Consider the following 17,558-nt stretch of genomic DNA (forward strand, 5'->3'; position numbering starts at 1 on the left):
CTTGCATGTGGTTATCTGAAAACTGCAAATTCATTCTGGCTTTCTGCACACTGCAGCACACAGGCAGGCCCACAGCATCTGCATGAACAGGGACAGAATTTGTGCTATAAAACAGACATTAAAAAATTACCAATGGTTGAACCCTTATCTTTAAAAATACCTTGAGCAGAGGGCTGAAGAATGTGCCCATGCAGACGAGTGATAGAGGGATGCCAGGATGCTTTTGGGCACCTCCCTGCCAGCCCATCTCCCAGAGGAGGCTGCAGTGCCTGTGCTGGAGCAGAACTTTGCTTTCACAAAGCTGCATCCATGTGGTTTCTGGGGCATTTGCAGGTAGCACTACTGCCCACTTAATCAGTTTCCAACCCCAGATTCTCCCCTCCACACACCCTATGAAGAATGAGAGCCACTATTTTTAGTTAGAATTGCTCCCACATGAGGATAATCAGAGCTGGGCTGAGGTCAGCTCTGATGGCAGCAACCAGCACCAGGCTGTTGATCTTAGGACAAAGCAGCTGCTCCAGTTCAGTACCACCTGGAATTGCAGGGAACAGAGTCAATATTTACCCCGTCAGAAAAGGTGCTGACAATGTTTTTCACAAGGTAAGAAAGTGGAAGAAAGTCTAAGTGAACAGTTTCCATCATGTACTACAGGAATATTTTTAGTCATGAAAGATACCTGTAAGAAGGAAGTTTTTGCACATTTAGATCAGAATTTAAATTCTTGTAGAAAGGAGAAATGTTCTAACAAAGTTTTTGATTACTATTATTACAATTATATTTACATTTTATAAGCAAACTGAAAACTGTTCACCTTTTACCTCCATGTTTATAAATGAAAAAATATTGTATCCCTTTCCTGCATTATTCCAGTGCAGTATTCAGGCTGGAAACACAATACAGAAGTCCTACCTACAGTAGTCCATCAGCATAAGCCACCTTTAAATTCAGAGGAAAATAAGAATGCTCCTGGTTTGCACTAATCCCAATGCATGTACATTCATACATGCGAAAGAACTTGGCACGAACTGCTAAAACCAAACTGATGTTGTAGGGTTTAATTTCTTCCATCTACAAGAATCTACAATTATAAAAGTCTCATCTTCAAACTTTACAGTACATTTACATTAGCAAATACCCCACAGCTTTCCTCACTCCTCCGCTTCTGTACAAATCATATACAATAAAAAGTTTTGGGTTTTCGTTGTACAAACATCATTTTACACTTTAATACAGGTGAAAATATTGTCCTCTGGCACCTCATTTCCTCCATGGTGCCTGTGTATGACAGGACAGAGCACTTTCAATCCATGCTTCCGAAATCTTCAGCTCAAGTAACAGACTGGTGAACAGGGCACAGCTTCTGCAACTCCAAAGTTTTAAATAATGAGAAAAATCTCCCACTTGTTTGTATAACAATCAACAGTTTATTAATGGATATGGTGAAATTTTAGCTATCCACCAAAGATGTGTAAAAAATTGTCATGAAAGTAAAAATAAATAAAGCTGTTTTTAAATCAGTCTTGTTTTACATTTCTGTTCAGAATGCAACATTGAACACAAAACTGTCATTGAAGTTTTAAAGAAGTCTACCGATACCCAAATTACAGCTTTTATGACAAATCTAATGAGAACTGAAACTGATTTGGTTTTAGGTTTAAAGACTTTCACATTCAAATACAGTGTCTCGTTTAGCACAACACTTCCTTTGACAGTGATGGGCAACAGTGATGACATATTGCTGTATTTTGACATAAGGCACTATGATATGAATATGCCATACACTTGCCTTATGCCACATATATCCATTGCTGACCAGTGACTTCTGTCAAATACAAAATGAAAAAGTTTCAGAATACAGTGCATTTTAATGAAGGACATCATGTGAAGTCTTCCAGCAAATGTTTTGAAGACATTTTGAAATACGAGCCTACATTTTAACATAAGCTTTTGTCATGCTGCTTTTTTTGCGACATCACTGGGGGGAAGAGACTCATCATCCATCACTAAGTCCCAAAACACATTCTCAACCATCCTGCTCTGTTCCACTGCAGTCACTGCTCTTGAGACAAACGACCCAGAAACTCTGTTCAAGTTCTCCTACAAATGTTTACATTCACAGCAGTCATTCACTCTCGTTCTCCTTTTGTTTGGCACCTGGAACAGAAGAGGAAAGCAGCTGTCATTTCCTTGGCCACACACAAATGCAGCAGCTCATTCCAACTGCTGCAACTTTCCCCAATCACATTACCAAAATCACACTCCTAAAATACAACATTTATAGAGAATAAACTGCAGGATTGCTCAATGCCAATGTGAGACAGAGCAGGGGAGGCTCGAGACCATCACTGCTTTAATTTCACTGCTAAGTTGAAGAAACTCTTCTGGGAAGTTACTCCAAATGCCTTTGAAGATTCTCCTCAGCACATAAAAAAAATTTGTTTAAAAACTCCCAACTAAAAACCCACAGCCCAAACCTGTCCCTCAGCTTAGAGCCAAGCTTAATCATCCTAACAGCCCCCAGAAAATGAGTCCTGCTCGAGCACAAACGATGGAAGAATTTAGTTGAACTGCACTTTGTTGATGGAGCCATTTCTCCTGGCTCAGAGGCAGATTTTGCTTACAGCAGGGATCTGAGAGACCTGTCCAGCAGGACTGTGCAGCATCTCACCTCTTCTCCAGATACTCAAACATGCTGGGCAATGACTGAACCCTGTGGTGAGCTTGGATTCAGCATCCAACTCTACAGAACGAGAATCTCTTGCCAGAAACCTGGAGCTGCTACTTGTAATGTATTATCAAACACTGAAAGATTCATTAAATGTTTTCACATCACAACTGTTAATTTTTTCCCAAACACAGGCTGGTTTTAATTCCTGCAAGTCAATAAATTTTCCTTTCCATCTGTGAAGAGAACTGGACAAGTGATTTATCTGGTGTTGTTAGGAGCAAAGTCACACTTCATACTCTACAAATCAGATTTACATGGCAGACATCCTCCCTGCATGAGACAAATTCTAGTCTAAAATTGGGCAGTTGCCTGTGGAAATGCAATCTGATGCTTAACTGCTCCCCAAAAAACCTTCCCTCACCTCCTCTCTTGCAGTGGCATAATCCTGCCCTCTCTGTTGCTCTAACCCCTCTACCAGACTGTTCTGTGGGCAGGCTCAGTGTGCCAGGCTGACTAAACTGCAGCATTTTTGCTGGCTCAGTGAGTTACAGCAGCTCAGGGCTCTCAGAGCATGCTGCAGCCCCAGAGTGGGAGCAGGAACTGCCCTTTGCAATAATTCCAGAGCGCTTTTAGCTCAGCTCAGAGTCCCAGCATAGGTGTGCATGTGACTCCAGTACAACAAAGCTCTTGGTTTGTCAGCACCCAAATGCATCTTTTCTGTCTGAACTTTGCCCCATTAGCACTAAAATCTGCTCTCCTGGGATCCTGCTACCCTCCAGCCATGGATGAAACTCCCTCCTCTGCCAAGACTGCCTGCTTGTCTTTACACCTCCCTTTTCCTTCTCCAGGCAAGGATTCAAGGATTCCACCTGACCCAGACCTCTGGGTTGGTTTCTCATCCACGCTTTCACAGAGATGGGCTCCTTGCTCTGCCCTTGCTCTTCCAGGTCATTAAAAGGAACCAGATGTACTGACACAACACCTCCAGCAGTGAGGCTGATTGCTTCTCTTCAGAACAGAAATATTTCTATTTAAACAAGGTATATTACCTTTTTTTTTTTTAAGTCTACAGAAAAAACACTTTTATATAATTATGTTATCTAGCAGGGCAGGTAAGAGATTTCAGTTAAGCTCACATATTGACTTTTTTGGAGTTTTTAAAAATACATAATTAAATAATTTTTAAAAATAAAATTTAAATTTGTTTTTAATTTTTTAAATTTTTTTAAAATAATACATAATTAAATAATTTTTGGCTCTATTTGTCTGATTTTTTTTTGAGGCAAAATGGTAATAATTCTCAAGACATTTTGCCTTCCTGACAGAGCCAAAACAGGACTTTGCTTTACCTCTTGTGACACTGAAGTAATTTATGAGGTCAAAGTGAAGTTACAATTAAAAACATAAAGCAGGTTAAGAAATTGGGCAAAACTTAAAACCAAAACCAAACTAAACCCAGCCAAACCAAACCCTCAGAACCAAGATAAAAGTAGCAGAAATAAACCTACTGCTGGATATTTTTTTTTTAAAGGAGCCTGGTCATGTTTAAAGTGATCACTAGAGATTTACCCTGACCACAAGGGAGTTTTATACTGGAAGAGTTCTGGTGGGCTGAGGTTCAATCCCTGACTTAAGCTGTGCCAGCCAAGCACAGCTGGACAACAGCAACGCTCCAAAAGGTGATTTTTTAGTAGAAAACACAGCCACACTTGGTCAGAGTATGGAAACTCAGGTGCCTTGTTTTAATGTTGTCTATACAGTCAGCTTCATCCACTTAAAATATTAATCAAGATTTTGTTTTCCCCCTAGAAAAGATATATGAACAGCAGGGACATTAATGAAGCTTCTGCATGTTCTCCTCAGTGAACAGGAGACTGGCAATTAATATCCTGTCAGCTTTTTTTCCTGAAATTACTTGTGTATTTAAGAACTAGAATCAGTTAGAAAAGCTAAAAATTGGACATTTATCACTGTGCAATAACTGAAACGCAGCAGGGTGTGCACACCCCCATGGCAAGGGCAGATCCATACCTGCAGGTGTGAGTACCAGAGCTTGTAGGATGTCAGAGAGGGAGATGATGCCCACAATGCTATCAGCTTCATTCACCACCACCAAACGATGGACCTGCCAGCAGGAGAAGAGTCTCAGATATATTGACCTGATTTAAAGTAGGCAAAGCAAAGAAAAACAAACAAAGAAACAAACAAAACCCCTAAAGTAAAGTGAAGCATGAAGACAAGTAGGAAAAAACAACCCAAAATGGTTCAAAATGTCAGGAATAGAAATTCTCTCACAGCAACACAGCCATGCTTGGCCTACATAAGTGAAAATAGTGCATGTTTAAAAGGCACACAGCTGGCTGACTGAACAGAGTCTGATGTGAAGTGACAGGTAAGTCTAGATCTAGGTCTTGAAAATACTTCTGTTCTCAAAATGTGGCACTCACATCAAAGACTTTTCCCCAAGTTACAGCCTCTGCCCAGGTCTCCAAAAAACCTCAGCCTGTGGTCTCCAAAAAATTAGATACAGTAATAAAATGAGGATTCCTTCTGAAAAATACTTCCTGACTTCCTCAGCAGAGAGACACAACACTAAAACTTGTATTTTGATGCCTCTGAGTTGGTTTTAATTTAATTTTTCTCACAGGGATACACAATGGAAAATGAGTGCCAGATTTGTTTTAAACAGATTGTTTAAGACAGAAAAAGGATTAAATTTATCTATGCAAATAAACACAGGGACACAACTGGGAAGAAAGATTTATCAACAGTAAGACCATATTTTCAAACAATGATCTTATCCTTACAAAGCTCTTCTATGGAACATTTTACACCACAAAAATTTTGTGCTAACTGCAGGGAAATGAGGTGCATACTCCTGTATCCTGAGGCTATTGGGCAGAGCAAACTGAGAAAAGCCACTGCAGAACCAGGGAAGTGTCTGTCCTATGTTCAGAGCCTACTACATGTTTACTTTTACCCAACTGAATTATCTCTCTTCACTATTAAGTTGAGAAAAAATATTTTATTTTTGATAAAACTACGCTGGTGATTTTTTAAACAGGTTTATTTGTTTCTGCATATGCACATATTTAATAATTTTATTCCTCTCTCAGTGTAATGAATTCAAGAAAAATGGACAATGTTTCATTTGTTTAATTGCTTGTAAGATCAAGCAGTTGTCTGGCAGCTAAAAATAGCTGTGTAGTAGTTTTGACTGACTCATTTTTACATGTAAGCTCACTGTGTTTAGACTGAAAGAGAGGGTAGGAGTTGTTCTTAAAACACAAATGTCTAAAGCTTCTTAAGATAGTAATAAAATAATCCAAGTTTGAAATCTGTGTATCAGGAATGCTAAAATTATTCACTTCAGGAAGAAGCTCAAGCAAATGCTGAAAGTTACAAGTGGAAATTGCCTAATGAGGTTCTAAGGGCTTCTTAACAAAGTGGAAGTTTTCCTCATATCAAGTATATGCCTGGTTACAACCCTAAAAATAAATAAATCTCGTAATTTATGAAGTTAAAGCATCTAAATGGAGCTGATCACACTCAGAGATGACTGAAATTGGGAATATTGATTTTCTCCTGCAGAGAAGCCTTACAGGGGAGGAAGATCTGCAAACTCATTCACCTCTGCACATAAGGAAGTTCCCAATACTAACAGACAAGATAAACAGCACCAAAAGAATGGACAGCACAGAGATAAAAATTTACAAGAGCAGTTAGTGAAGGCTTCTTCACAGGAATTTACTTTATGGCCCTGTTTGACTGCATTTCTATGAGAGCAGTGCAGGATTCCATCATGCATCAAAACAAGTTGCACCCAATACATTTCCTGAGCCAAGCTATAAACTGGGAGTTTAACAAATGAGTTGTCTGCAAAACTTATGACAGGCTTGGAAGAAACTTGGGTATTATTATTATTAATTAATATATTATATTATAATATATGATTATATTATAATATTATAATTATCATAGCATAATATGATTATATTATAATATATGATTATAATATTAATATCAGTATTAGTATTTATTAACTAAACTGAAAGCTTTGCATTCAGTTTAGTTAATAAAACAGAAATGCAAATAACTGAATATCATTACAGGTATACTGTGAAATATTTTGCACATCCCTGTAAGCATCTAAAACCTGAGTCTGTAGAGCAGACTGAGTTGAATATTAATTATTATAATTGTTAAAAAGTATTAGATAATTAAAAAATATTTAATATATGATTATATTATATTATTAAAACATAATTGTTAAAAATACTTTCACCAAGTAATCAAAACAACTTAAAGAGGCTAAATTTGTACTGTTTATCAGTTTGATAACACAAATTGTAACTTCTTATGCAGGGACTCACCTCAGCCTTCACTATTCTATCCACAATGGTCTCCAGTGTTTCCAGCATACTGCACTTTACAACACCTTCAAAATACTGAGAGCGGTGCTGCAGGGCTTGTGTCACTGTGATATCTAAGTTATTATATGTTTTTTCAGCAGCAAGATTCTGCAAAAAAACAAACCCAGGCCACATCAGACAGCTCAGTACTTAGTAACAAAGCACTCAATAAAGTAAATATTTTGGCATCAAGCAGATAGGCATTTCTGGTCTAAGCTGAGTCCATTCCAAGTAACACATTAAACAAAGCAGATGCTCTTCAGATTCTGGGAGCTGTCAAGTACACAGATGATGCTGGACACCATCTGACACCCTGGGTTCATTGATAAAACCAGGGTTATGCATTAGGCCAGTGAAAATCTTACTTTGAATCTCATCTTTGGCTTGGGGTCACTCATCCTGCTTTTGCCACGAGCAGCAAATGTAAAGGTGAAGCTCTTCAGATTTCACACCACACAGAATATACAATTCTTTGTTGTTTGTTTTTCATAGGGCTGGGGAAGGCACCAACTGTTCTGAACACCACCCACAGAGTAGATGTCAGTGGCTGAGAGCTAAGTGGAGAGCAAAGTCATTCCTCACCTTCCTAATTTGTGGGCTCAAACTCCCTCTCCTGGACTCAGCTGGTGCTGTCATCCAGTGACACTTTGTGTGTCTGGGTGTATTTTACTGAGTACTATAAGAATAATAACAATGAAACCCCATCCCCACCACTAAAAGGAAGAGATTAAAAGAATTTGAAAGCTGACATTTTCCACTTTGATTCTAAGAGCAGGATCATGCCTGCAGTGAGAGGACTCTGTCCAGACCTGCAGAAGCTTTCTGTAGGTGAGACCATTGTGGTATTTTAGAAGTGTTGGCACAGCCTGGCCTACTGATTTTGCTGCTGAGGCACTGAAGGGAGAACAAAGAGAGAGCTTTTAAATGAAAGCACTGGACCAAGCAATAAAATTAAATTAAATTTTGGCTAGAAGATACTCGGGTCAAGTTTTTTGATTGAATTACACCAAACGTGACAAGACAGGTTCAAGGTGATCATGAAGATAAAACCAATTTTGGTTAATTAATTTAACCAGGTCCTAATGAAGGACATTGAGAGGACATAAAAACCCTCTGCAAACTGAAGTCATCCTACACACAATAACTGATGCAATATAAAGCTATTCCTATACATCATTCCATTCCCACGTTTCCCCAATCAAGAACCTAAAAATTAATTCAGAACTCTTAAAAGGAAAGAAATCTATGGACTTAGCCAGCTGCACACACAGGCATAGCTTCAACCACCAAGCAAGGACATTAGCCACATGGTTAAAAGTTAAAAATCACTATCTTGGAAATGCTATGTTTATTGGAAGATCAGATCCATATGCTTCAGATTACAATTCTTTTCCTTCTTTTAAAGCTGAAGATCAGGTTGAAGCAGCCTGATGAAATCTGGAAGCTCAGAGGTGATTATCTTTTAAGAATAGAATTTTTTAGATTCTTATCTAGAATTTAGATTTATTTAGAAACCTAACAAGGAAACTAGGACATGTGAGGAAAACCCCAATAATAACCCCAATCAATAGATGCCCTAACTCTTTCCCATGTTACTAGCTGTGTGCAAACAATTATATCCTAAAAATTATATCTTTGTGGTGTGGAGTGTTTATCCAATTCCCAATACATATTTTTTTCCCCCAGATAAATGATCCAGCATCTCTAAAAACCCAATTTGCTGCCTCATCACTTAAAATGAGAAAAGAAGTGAAAAACATAAGGAGCCCTCTTCCTTTTGGTGTCTTTCTGAAGAAGAATGGGAAATGAAGGAAACATGTCCTGCCTCAAAATCTAACACAGTTACAAAATAAACTGAAACACTGAATCCACCAACTGGGAAATTTCATTCTCTTTGATACATCAGTTCATTCTCTCTACAGCTACAGCCTATTCCCCACAAGCTTTTATGGCAGAACAGGATCTTATACAATAGACAATCCTAAATAATAAAGACAAATGCCTAGAAATTATAGGCAAGAACAGTGACATCACAGGATTTTCAGTATTAAGAACAATGTTTGCAGCCAGAGATATTCATAAGCCTAAAGTATTTCCACTTGGGACTATTCTCCATTTTACTGAATGCCTTCTAGGCAGTTTTGCAAACATCTGGATTCTTCATTAGTGCAGCTGGTTGGTGGCAACCTGGGCAGGGAAATCTCTAGAAAATAATGCAGTTGTCAGATGCTGCAATTAGAAAGCAGGGGCATGCAGCTGGGAGGGGACAGGGATAAAAAGATATATATATATATATATTTCAAGTTTCTAAAAGCCATGAGAATAGAAAAGCCCTTGCTCTCAGAGGCTGGTAAATCATGGATGGCATGAATCTGAGTGTGCAACTGGAATCTTGAGGGAAATCCTGGATTAAATCTAAAGCAGAAGGAACACAGATGCAAGACTCTGGAGTCAGAGGCACAAAAGAATGGGCCAAGTAGTTTTTACATCAGTGAGGAGGTCAAGCTGTAGCAAGTACTCAGACTGCACAGAGATATCTGCATTCTCTCTGAGAGCAGACTGGAGTGGCAGCAGCTGGAAAAAGGAAATCCTCACTGAGAAACAGAAACCAACAAGAACAGAACAGTTCAGCCGTGAGGGACCTGCAGTGATCACCTGGTCCAAGGGCCTGACACTGCAGGGAGGAACAAAAGCTGAAAAAACCATTTTATTCAGGGCACTGCCCAAGAGCCCCTTCAGCACTGACAGCCCTGGGGCATTGCCCACCCCCTCTCTGGGAAGGCTGTTCAGTGTTCAGCCACCTCCTGGCAAAGAAATGCTTCCTAAAGCCCCATCTGAAGCCCTGCAGGCTGGCTCTGGACCACTCCCACATGTCCTGACACTGGATCCCAGGGAGAAGAGCTCAGCACCTCATTCTCCATTTCTGCTCCTCAGGAAGCCCCAGGAGCAACGAGCCCATCACCCCTGGGGGTTTTTCTCCTCATCAGACACACCCAGAGCTCTCAGATATTCCTCACAGAATATTCCTTCCAGCCTTGATCCCCTCCTCTGGATTATGTCCAGCCAGATCTTATTCTGGGTAACATCCAGAGCAATAAAAACCTGTGTGCAAATAGTACTACTAAGGATAACTTAAATAAAAATAGTAATAAAAAAAATGATGTGCAGGTTGAATTGGATCTCTTTCATTCAGTTTGTTAATTACAGCCAAAGGAACAAAATAAAACTGTCATATTAACAAATTAATTTGCAAACTTGCTTACTACATGTATGACAAACTTACAACTTACTACATATATTACATATACTACAAACTTGCAAATATGCTTACTACATACAAAATATTTAATAGAATTTAAGAGATATACTTACTATTACATCAAATTTGGAATAAATATCTACAACTTTTCCTAAAAAGAAAAGAAAAATGAAAGTTAACAAAAGTAAAAACAAAAGTTAACAAAGTGCTTAAAACACAGTATCAGTTTTCCTGCTTTCATCTGTTATAATCACAAGAAAGAAATTATAGGTCAAGAAGGAAAGACTGAAAAAAACCCCAAAAACCAAACAACCCATCAAAAAATAAAATTCTTCCAAGCCCATCAACCTCCATTGTGCATAAGTATTTCTTTATATTTCTTTTCTTCTCCTTTAAAATTATTTTTTAAATTTTAAATTTAAGTTATTTTAAATTATTTTAATTTTATTTTAAATAATGAAATAATTAATTATTAAATTATATTTAATTATTTTAATTGATTTTAATTTTTTTTTTTTACTTTTTCTTGTGTTTTCCCCTCCTTCCCAGCACCAGTCCAGGGCCCAGCAGCATTTCCCTCCCCACTTTTGCACCCACCTGACTCATCCACCACAGGCAATGCTGATATCCTTCGCTCTACAAATATATTCAAGGCTTTAATGATAGGAGTGTCTGGATGTATGAAGGCAATGTTGTGATAAGTTCCTATTCCAAGTTCATCCAGATTCTTCTTCATAAAGGCAGGCTTTGGCATCTCTGACATCTAGGGGAGTCAGAAGGAATGGATTTACACTGACATTCACCCATCCACCTGCAGACTCCAAGTGATGGTTACAGGTCACTGCAGTTTCCTGACACCAGATTAATACAAAACCCAAACAACCCAAGGGGTTTCTGTTCAAAGCAGAAATTAAGAAATTAAATAACTCTGTTCAAAGCTCTACATTAAGACAATAGAACTAGGACTTTTGCTCCCTTTTTTCTATAGTAACACATCACTAAAAGGTGTAGATCCTAAGCTATGTCATTCCCACTAAAACTGGAGAGAGAAGATAGAAAACATTAATATGAATATTTATTCTGAACTCTTGTTGCTTTGTTTGTCCCCCTGTACATTGCTGTGACTAGCATTACTACAGACTAATGACAATCTCATCTCTGGGAGACAATTCCTTTTTCTTTTCATGTAAACAAAGTCCTGAACCTAAGGAGATGTTCCAGAAACAACAGTAAATTACACCAATAGACAAGTCCTTGGTGTTTAGGTTTCTTTAAAGGAGTAAAACAAAGTAATGGTAAAATATAGGCCTTATATCAAGCTTTAATTTCCCTGTTACCAATAAAAGATAAACAAAGACACGATTAATTTGGAAATTCATTATGAAATTTCTGCACTAAGACTTTAATGACTTAATTATAGCAGATGTCTACTGTGGGGGAAAAATCAGTTAATAAAGCATAGCTTTAAATACTTACAAAAAGCTGGAGGAACTTGAGGATTCTTTTATGGGTAAGTATATAAAGTGCATTTCCACTGACTGGATCTATAACTGGCAATCTGTGGATTTTGTTTTTGATCAACGAATATACAGCATCAAAAAGGCTGAGGAGAAAAACATTTTATTTTTTCAATGAATTCTAGCTAACACCAAGTAAAGCCAAGTGATACATATGCACAGATTTATAAATCCACATTAAGTCTATGTGGTAATTATTTGCATTATCTTTAATGCTATAAAAAACAGAAGTTGAGGGATTTCAAATTAACTTTTGCAGCTTTTTGCTTTGCAACACATGAACAGCTATATGCTCATGGAAATCTAAATCCATTAAGAAAATGTGATGGAAAGTTCATTTGTGGTATAAAGTATAGAAAAAAATATTCTTCACAAGTGTAAATTGTTTTTTCAGCAAGTGCTGTGCTTTTATTATCCCTGCACTCAGAATGGGTCTTTCTGTTAACAGACAAAATGAAAAATGGAGTTCCTGCACCTAATGAATCCCAATCCCAAATTTCTGTAACATTTCCCACAAAGGGCATTTTTATGGCTACATGCATATATGTGCATAATCCCAAACAATTACCTAATAATTTCACAGAATTACCACTGGAGATTGGCAAAAAATGATCCTTAGGAGATCTAAAACATTCCCATGCACTGCAGACTAGGATTTAGCAACACTCCAACCTGTGCAAGTCTGCTCTTCTTGCGAGTGACACTTTTATTTTTTCCCTTGGTGTATTAAGACCATGATAAAGCAGCTGACCAACAACTGCAATAAATTAGCAAGTAAAAATTTGGTAAAACTCTGATAAACACCTACTTGCTGAAGCAGACTCCTTCCCATAGACAAGCTGTGTGTTCTGAGTCCATCACAGGGATGGAATAGCCCTGTTTAATGTGCACAGAGCCAGGATTCCACTGCTGCAGGGAGTGTTTAACAATTCCCAGGTGCTGCACTCTCACTGCCCCACAGCCCAAGCCCATCTCTGGATCAGCTCTGGAGCTGACTTGCTGTAACTTTTTATAAAAGTTTGACTGCATCTTCTTTATGGCAAAGCTGCTTGTGCTGCACTCTGACTGAAAACAATTATGGCCATTTTGTTGTCTTAGCAATATTATTTGCAACCTGCCACCATTCAAAATACATCCCTCATGACTGAACTAAATGGCAATTTTACTGAGGTACTGCATATTATTACTTCAATGTAATCACAAGCTCCCTTCACCAGGGCACAAACAATCCTGGTCCACAAACTGAAAGCAAAAACCAGAATTTCACCCTCCAGTTCAGCAATTCAATAGTGCTCAAGATTTAAGAGATCAACTAAATCTCCCTCTCAAGTTATTTATTACAAAAGGCATAATGACAGTTTAAAAACTATTTCTCTCAACTTCCATCAAGAAGAAAAGGACAGTCATTTATATTTTAGGAAAAAGAGCCTTACAGTAGAGCAGAACAAACCACAGAGATATTGTCTTTCCTTTACTTAAGGAAAGTTACTTCCCTTGAAAAGGGCTTTAAGTTTCCAGTTACTGTGACTGCTGAGAACAAGACAGCTGAAGGGCTCTGAATTTTTTGATTTTCAGGAAATTAAGATGATCTGCAGGCTAGTTTGAAGGGTCATCCTATTGGCTGGTTTGCATTTTAATTCTGACCCATGTCTAGCTCATTTACCAGAACAGTTATGCTGATAAACCACAAAAGTTCAATTTAAAATTCTCTTCTTAGGGTAATCAAAGATATCTTCACCCACAATAAAAATAAGCTCTCACTCCTTCCTGATTCTATTAAAAGACAATCTTTCTTTATTGTACTGTAGTTTACAAAACAAATTATTTCTTCTTACATATAAAGAGGCCTTAAATTCAGAGTTGAGACAGTGTTAGTGTATTTCAAGTTAAGCAGAGTGAACAGTGAAATCCTACCTTGCATCTGGGGAGATGTTCACTAAAGGTTTAAAAGTCTCTTGTAAATAAAGCTCTGTGGTTAGAAAATTAATAGACTGTTACCACTTCAAACAAAAACATCAGCTTTTTTACGAAAGCATTTCATGACTTCATTCATACAAAATTAAGTGGCAGAGAGCAATTTACAGTTAGTTATTCTACCATTTATGCACAGTGCTCTATATTGACATTAAAAGACATTAAATTTAAAAGCAGGACTAAGCTTGATACCAGCAGAGGTCACTGCAATTACAACAAATAATCCTTTCCTCCTGCTGGTTCTGTGAGTGTGTGCTGCACACAGATACCTCCATGGATCACTCCATGGGACACACACTGCTTTGTACATGGAGCTGCCTCCTGCATTCAGCACCTCTGGGCACACCCAGAATTTTGCATGAATTTCTGGCTGCAGGGTGCAGCTCACTCAGGCACAGCTCTGTTCATTCCCACTCCACATGTGCCTCACTCCACTGGCTTCTTTCCTTTCTTAAAGAGCCATGAACAAGGGGCAAAGTGTTACACAGCCCAGACCACCAGTTCATAGCTGTTTCAGACAGAAAAATAAGGAATAGAGCCAAAAGAGAAGCTTTTACTATTTCCGTTTCCATTAAAAAATATGTGGAGAGAAGTCTATGATTAATTCAAAATCCACTCTACTGAAAAACATCAGAACCTAGTAAATGATCAATCAAGTAGTAAATATTCTTACCCCTCCAGGTTTCTATCTTGTGCTCCTCCAATTCATAAATCTGAACCTACAATGAGTAGTTGGAAGTTCAAGTTGAAATAATTTCATTTTAAATCCATCATTAACATTGTGAACATCTGAATAATTTTATTTCACTGCTGAAAATCTAACAGAGCAAGAACAGTCCAACACAACATTTCTTGTAACAAGGAAAAAAGTTATCTGCCCCTAATGCAGAGTACAATTCTGGATTTATCATTTCAGGGGACAGGAAAGCCTTTTACTGGGCCAGGTTGGCAGCCCAGGTATTTTCTGGACTCAGAGACATCACCTCAGTCATTCTTGCCACCCTCAAACAACCATCCAGGGTAAAACCCTTGGGGGATTCCTCACACACCCACACCAGTAAAAAGCTTACCCTGATCACCTGACATCTTAATGCCAACAGAACAAAGTTACCTTAGCACTGACAAGCAAGAGCATTTCTTTTAGGGAGAAACTACCTGGATGTTCCTCATCACTCAGTGGTGGATATGGTCTAGCACATGAGTAGCAATGTGCTTCACACTGAATGTCCTGATGCTTTCAGGAAGAATGACTAAAATACTTCAGAATCATATTTTCTGCATAATTTCACCTATTAAAACTAGAGAATTCCCTGATGGAACGTTCATTTATTTATTTTTCTTACAGAAGACTGTATGATCACTTAAGTCAGATATTGTCCCTCCTCAGCTTCTCCTATTTGCTGCTGCCAGTTGAAGCAGAAGTTGTGAACAGGACCTTAGACAATGTAAATGAGTGAGAACTCATCAGGCAAAGTCTCATGGAAAATCAGTAATATTGATGCAGAGGGTCATTACAGCACAGAAACAATTTTAAAGAAGTTCCCAGTGTGCAAGCACTTTTCATTTGTTCCTCCCCCCACTCCTTGCCAATCCCCAGGGAGAAAAAAAGAATTCTTGAACATGAAGAAAGGACAGTGCACCACACTACTGGCATCTGATGAGAATTTCACTATCAATTTTTGAAAGTAACATGAGCTTTGAGAAGGCAAATACATCAGATGTCTGCTCCATCCAACTGCTCTTGATTTTTTAGCTAGTAAAACACAATACATATGTTTTAATTGGTAGGGGGGGAATTGTGATTTGACAGGAGCAAGAAAGGGATGTAAATGTTTGTATAAACATGCAAGCTAGAGAATTTCATCAACTGACTGCTAATGGGAATTTCAAATTACAGTTAATTGAAGTCAACAGATCTCCAACTGATTGTGCAATTCAGCCATGTAACTAAAATATTTGCATATATTTAACTAGTTTAACTTGTTTATTCTATACCACCACTTCAAGAACAGTAATTTTTTACAGCATCCAAGCCTCTGTAAGTTACCATGCAAAGACTTAAATAATAATGACAATCATCATAAACTTATCAGTTTGGTATATCAGTCCCTGTACTGTGTATTAAATTATCAAATTATAGTATAACATCATACTTACCATAGGAGACTTATAGTATCTATGCAGTATGTTAATGAAATCTGTAATTGTTAACATTCCTGTAACAAGTGATACATAAAAAAAAGGTCTTTAGATATATACTTAACATATAGAACTTTCAGCAATTTTCTCTATTTATGTTCACAATACAATATGATAAATGTTAAATCCATGTAAAATACTACTGGTATTGGACTATTTAACAGTGGGATTTCAAAACCCTGTCTATTCACTTTCACATTGACATAGTGCTTCAGAATAAAAACACATCTGAAGTAATATTCAATATTATAACCCATGTGCTTCTCCTCACTTTCAATCTTACTCAAAAATCCCCTTGAATTCAGACCACATCCACCCCCAAAAGCATGGAAGGAAAAGAGGGGGTTTAGAACATCTTTCCAAGTTGGAGAACTATTCTTGTCTTTCATTTTCTTTTTGAATAAGACACATTCTCATTATGTACTTGCCAAGTCAGGCAGACTCCTAGACTCAAATGAAGGAACAGTATAATACATTTTTCTTGACTATTACTTATTACAGAACTTCATTCAATCATTTCCATGGTAATCTTCAATGCCTGTATGGAAATGTGACTTTTCAAAAGAAAAAAATAGCACATCCATTGTGTTTATATATATTTTAAGCACCAACACCAAGCTATGCAATATAATATTGATGATTAGTTTAGTTACCTGAAAATATTAATCTTTTTTGAGCTTTCAAGTTCTAGATTTGAGAAGATGCAATTGCTCCACTGTTTACTACTCTTACATCTAAACTGAAGAAACTAAGAAATGGGGAAGGGAAAAATTAATCTGGAGGTCAGCTTCAAATCAGTAGAGCTTACAGACAGAACATGAAATTAAGTCAAATGAAAATAAAAAACACAGCACTCCTATGGTGTATTGCAAGACTGCTCCTCCCCACTTGGATTGAAAGTATTTTAACAAATGCTTTATTAAGTATCTACCATTCATTTCCAGGAATCCTCAATATTCCAGGTCACAAGAAATACATGTTATTCTATTTGTCACTGCCACTGTGACCCCATTTTCTAACTGAAAGAGATGTAGTTTTGGAAGATTATTGTTGTGGTAATTAATGACATGATTTTAAAAAAGCAGTACATAGATCTAATGTTTTTCACCCAACATGGGACAACTCTGTAGCTTCAGTTCTGGTTTTAGAGATCCTCACTGAGCACAGGCAGAGACACCCTCCTACTGCACTTACATCAGGATACCAGGATATTAAATTATTCTCTTTACAGTTCCTGTTTTCAAATTTTCCTTTCTGTGACCATTGCCTTTATTTTTAAATACACAGTGAAGTGCAAATATTAGACACTGAATTTCAGAAGGTTGGGACCTAAAAGAAGCCTCATGATTCTCAAGGCACAACAAAGCTGTGAAAGCTGGCACATTTCACTCCTCACAAGGAGGGGAAAGAAACTCTCTTTGCCATTATTTCTCTAGGATGTTTTGTGATGGCCAGGCTCAGATCACCTTCTGCAACAATAAAGCACCTTAGAAATTCAAGTAATCCTGAAAAATGTCAGAACTACT

General features: G+C 37.7%; 1 protein-coding gene across 5 annotated transcripts in view; it reads right to left on the bottom strand.

Annotated features, from left to right (window-relative positions):
- Nucleotides 1-1,043: 1,043 nt before the first annotated feature.
- Nucleotides 1,044-17,558, bottom strand: part of PRKAG2 (protein kinase AMP-activated non-catalytic subunit gamma 2) — a 216,945-nt gene continuing 200,430 nt past the window's right edge. For all 5 annotated transcript variants that reach the window (XM_054638079.2, XM_054638070.2, XM_077189179.1 and 2 more), the window contains 9 exons: nucleotides 15,991-16,049; nucleotides 14,507-14,552; nucleotides 13,774-13,828; nucleotides 11,819-11,945; nucleotides 10,940-11,105; nucleotides 10,456-10,493; nucleotides 7,045-7,191; nucleotides 4,703-4,796; nucleotides 1,044-2,157 (listed from right to left, as the gene is read on the bottom strand). In XM_054638079.2, the coding sequence (XP_054494054.2) occupies nucleotides 2,126-2,157; nucleotides 4,703-4,796; nucleotides 7,045-7,191; nucleotides 10,456-10,493; nucleotides 10,940-11,105; nucleotides 11,819-11,945; nucleotides 13,774-13,828; nucleotides 14,507-14,552; nucleotides 15,991-16,049 (764 nt within the window). In that variant the 3' untranslated portion in view covers nucleotides 1,044-2,125. The remainder of the gene's footprint in view (nucleotides 2,158-4,702; nucleotides 4,797-7,044; nucleotides 7,192-10,455; nucleotides 10,494-10,939; nucleotides 11,106-11,818; nucleotides 11,946-13,773; nucleotides 13,829-14,506; nucleotides 14,553-15,990; nucleotides 16,050-17,558) is intronic.

This window comes from Agelaius phoeniceus, chromosome 1, assembly GCF_051311805.1.
Source record: "Agelaius phoeniceus isolate bAgePho1 chromosome 1, bAgePho1.hap1, whole genome shotgun sequence".
Classification (NCBI taxonomy): Eukaryota; Metazoa; Chordata; class Aves; order Passeriformes; family Icteridae; genus Agelaius; species Agelaius phoeniceus.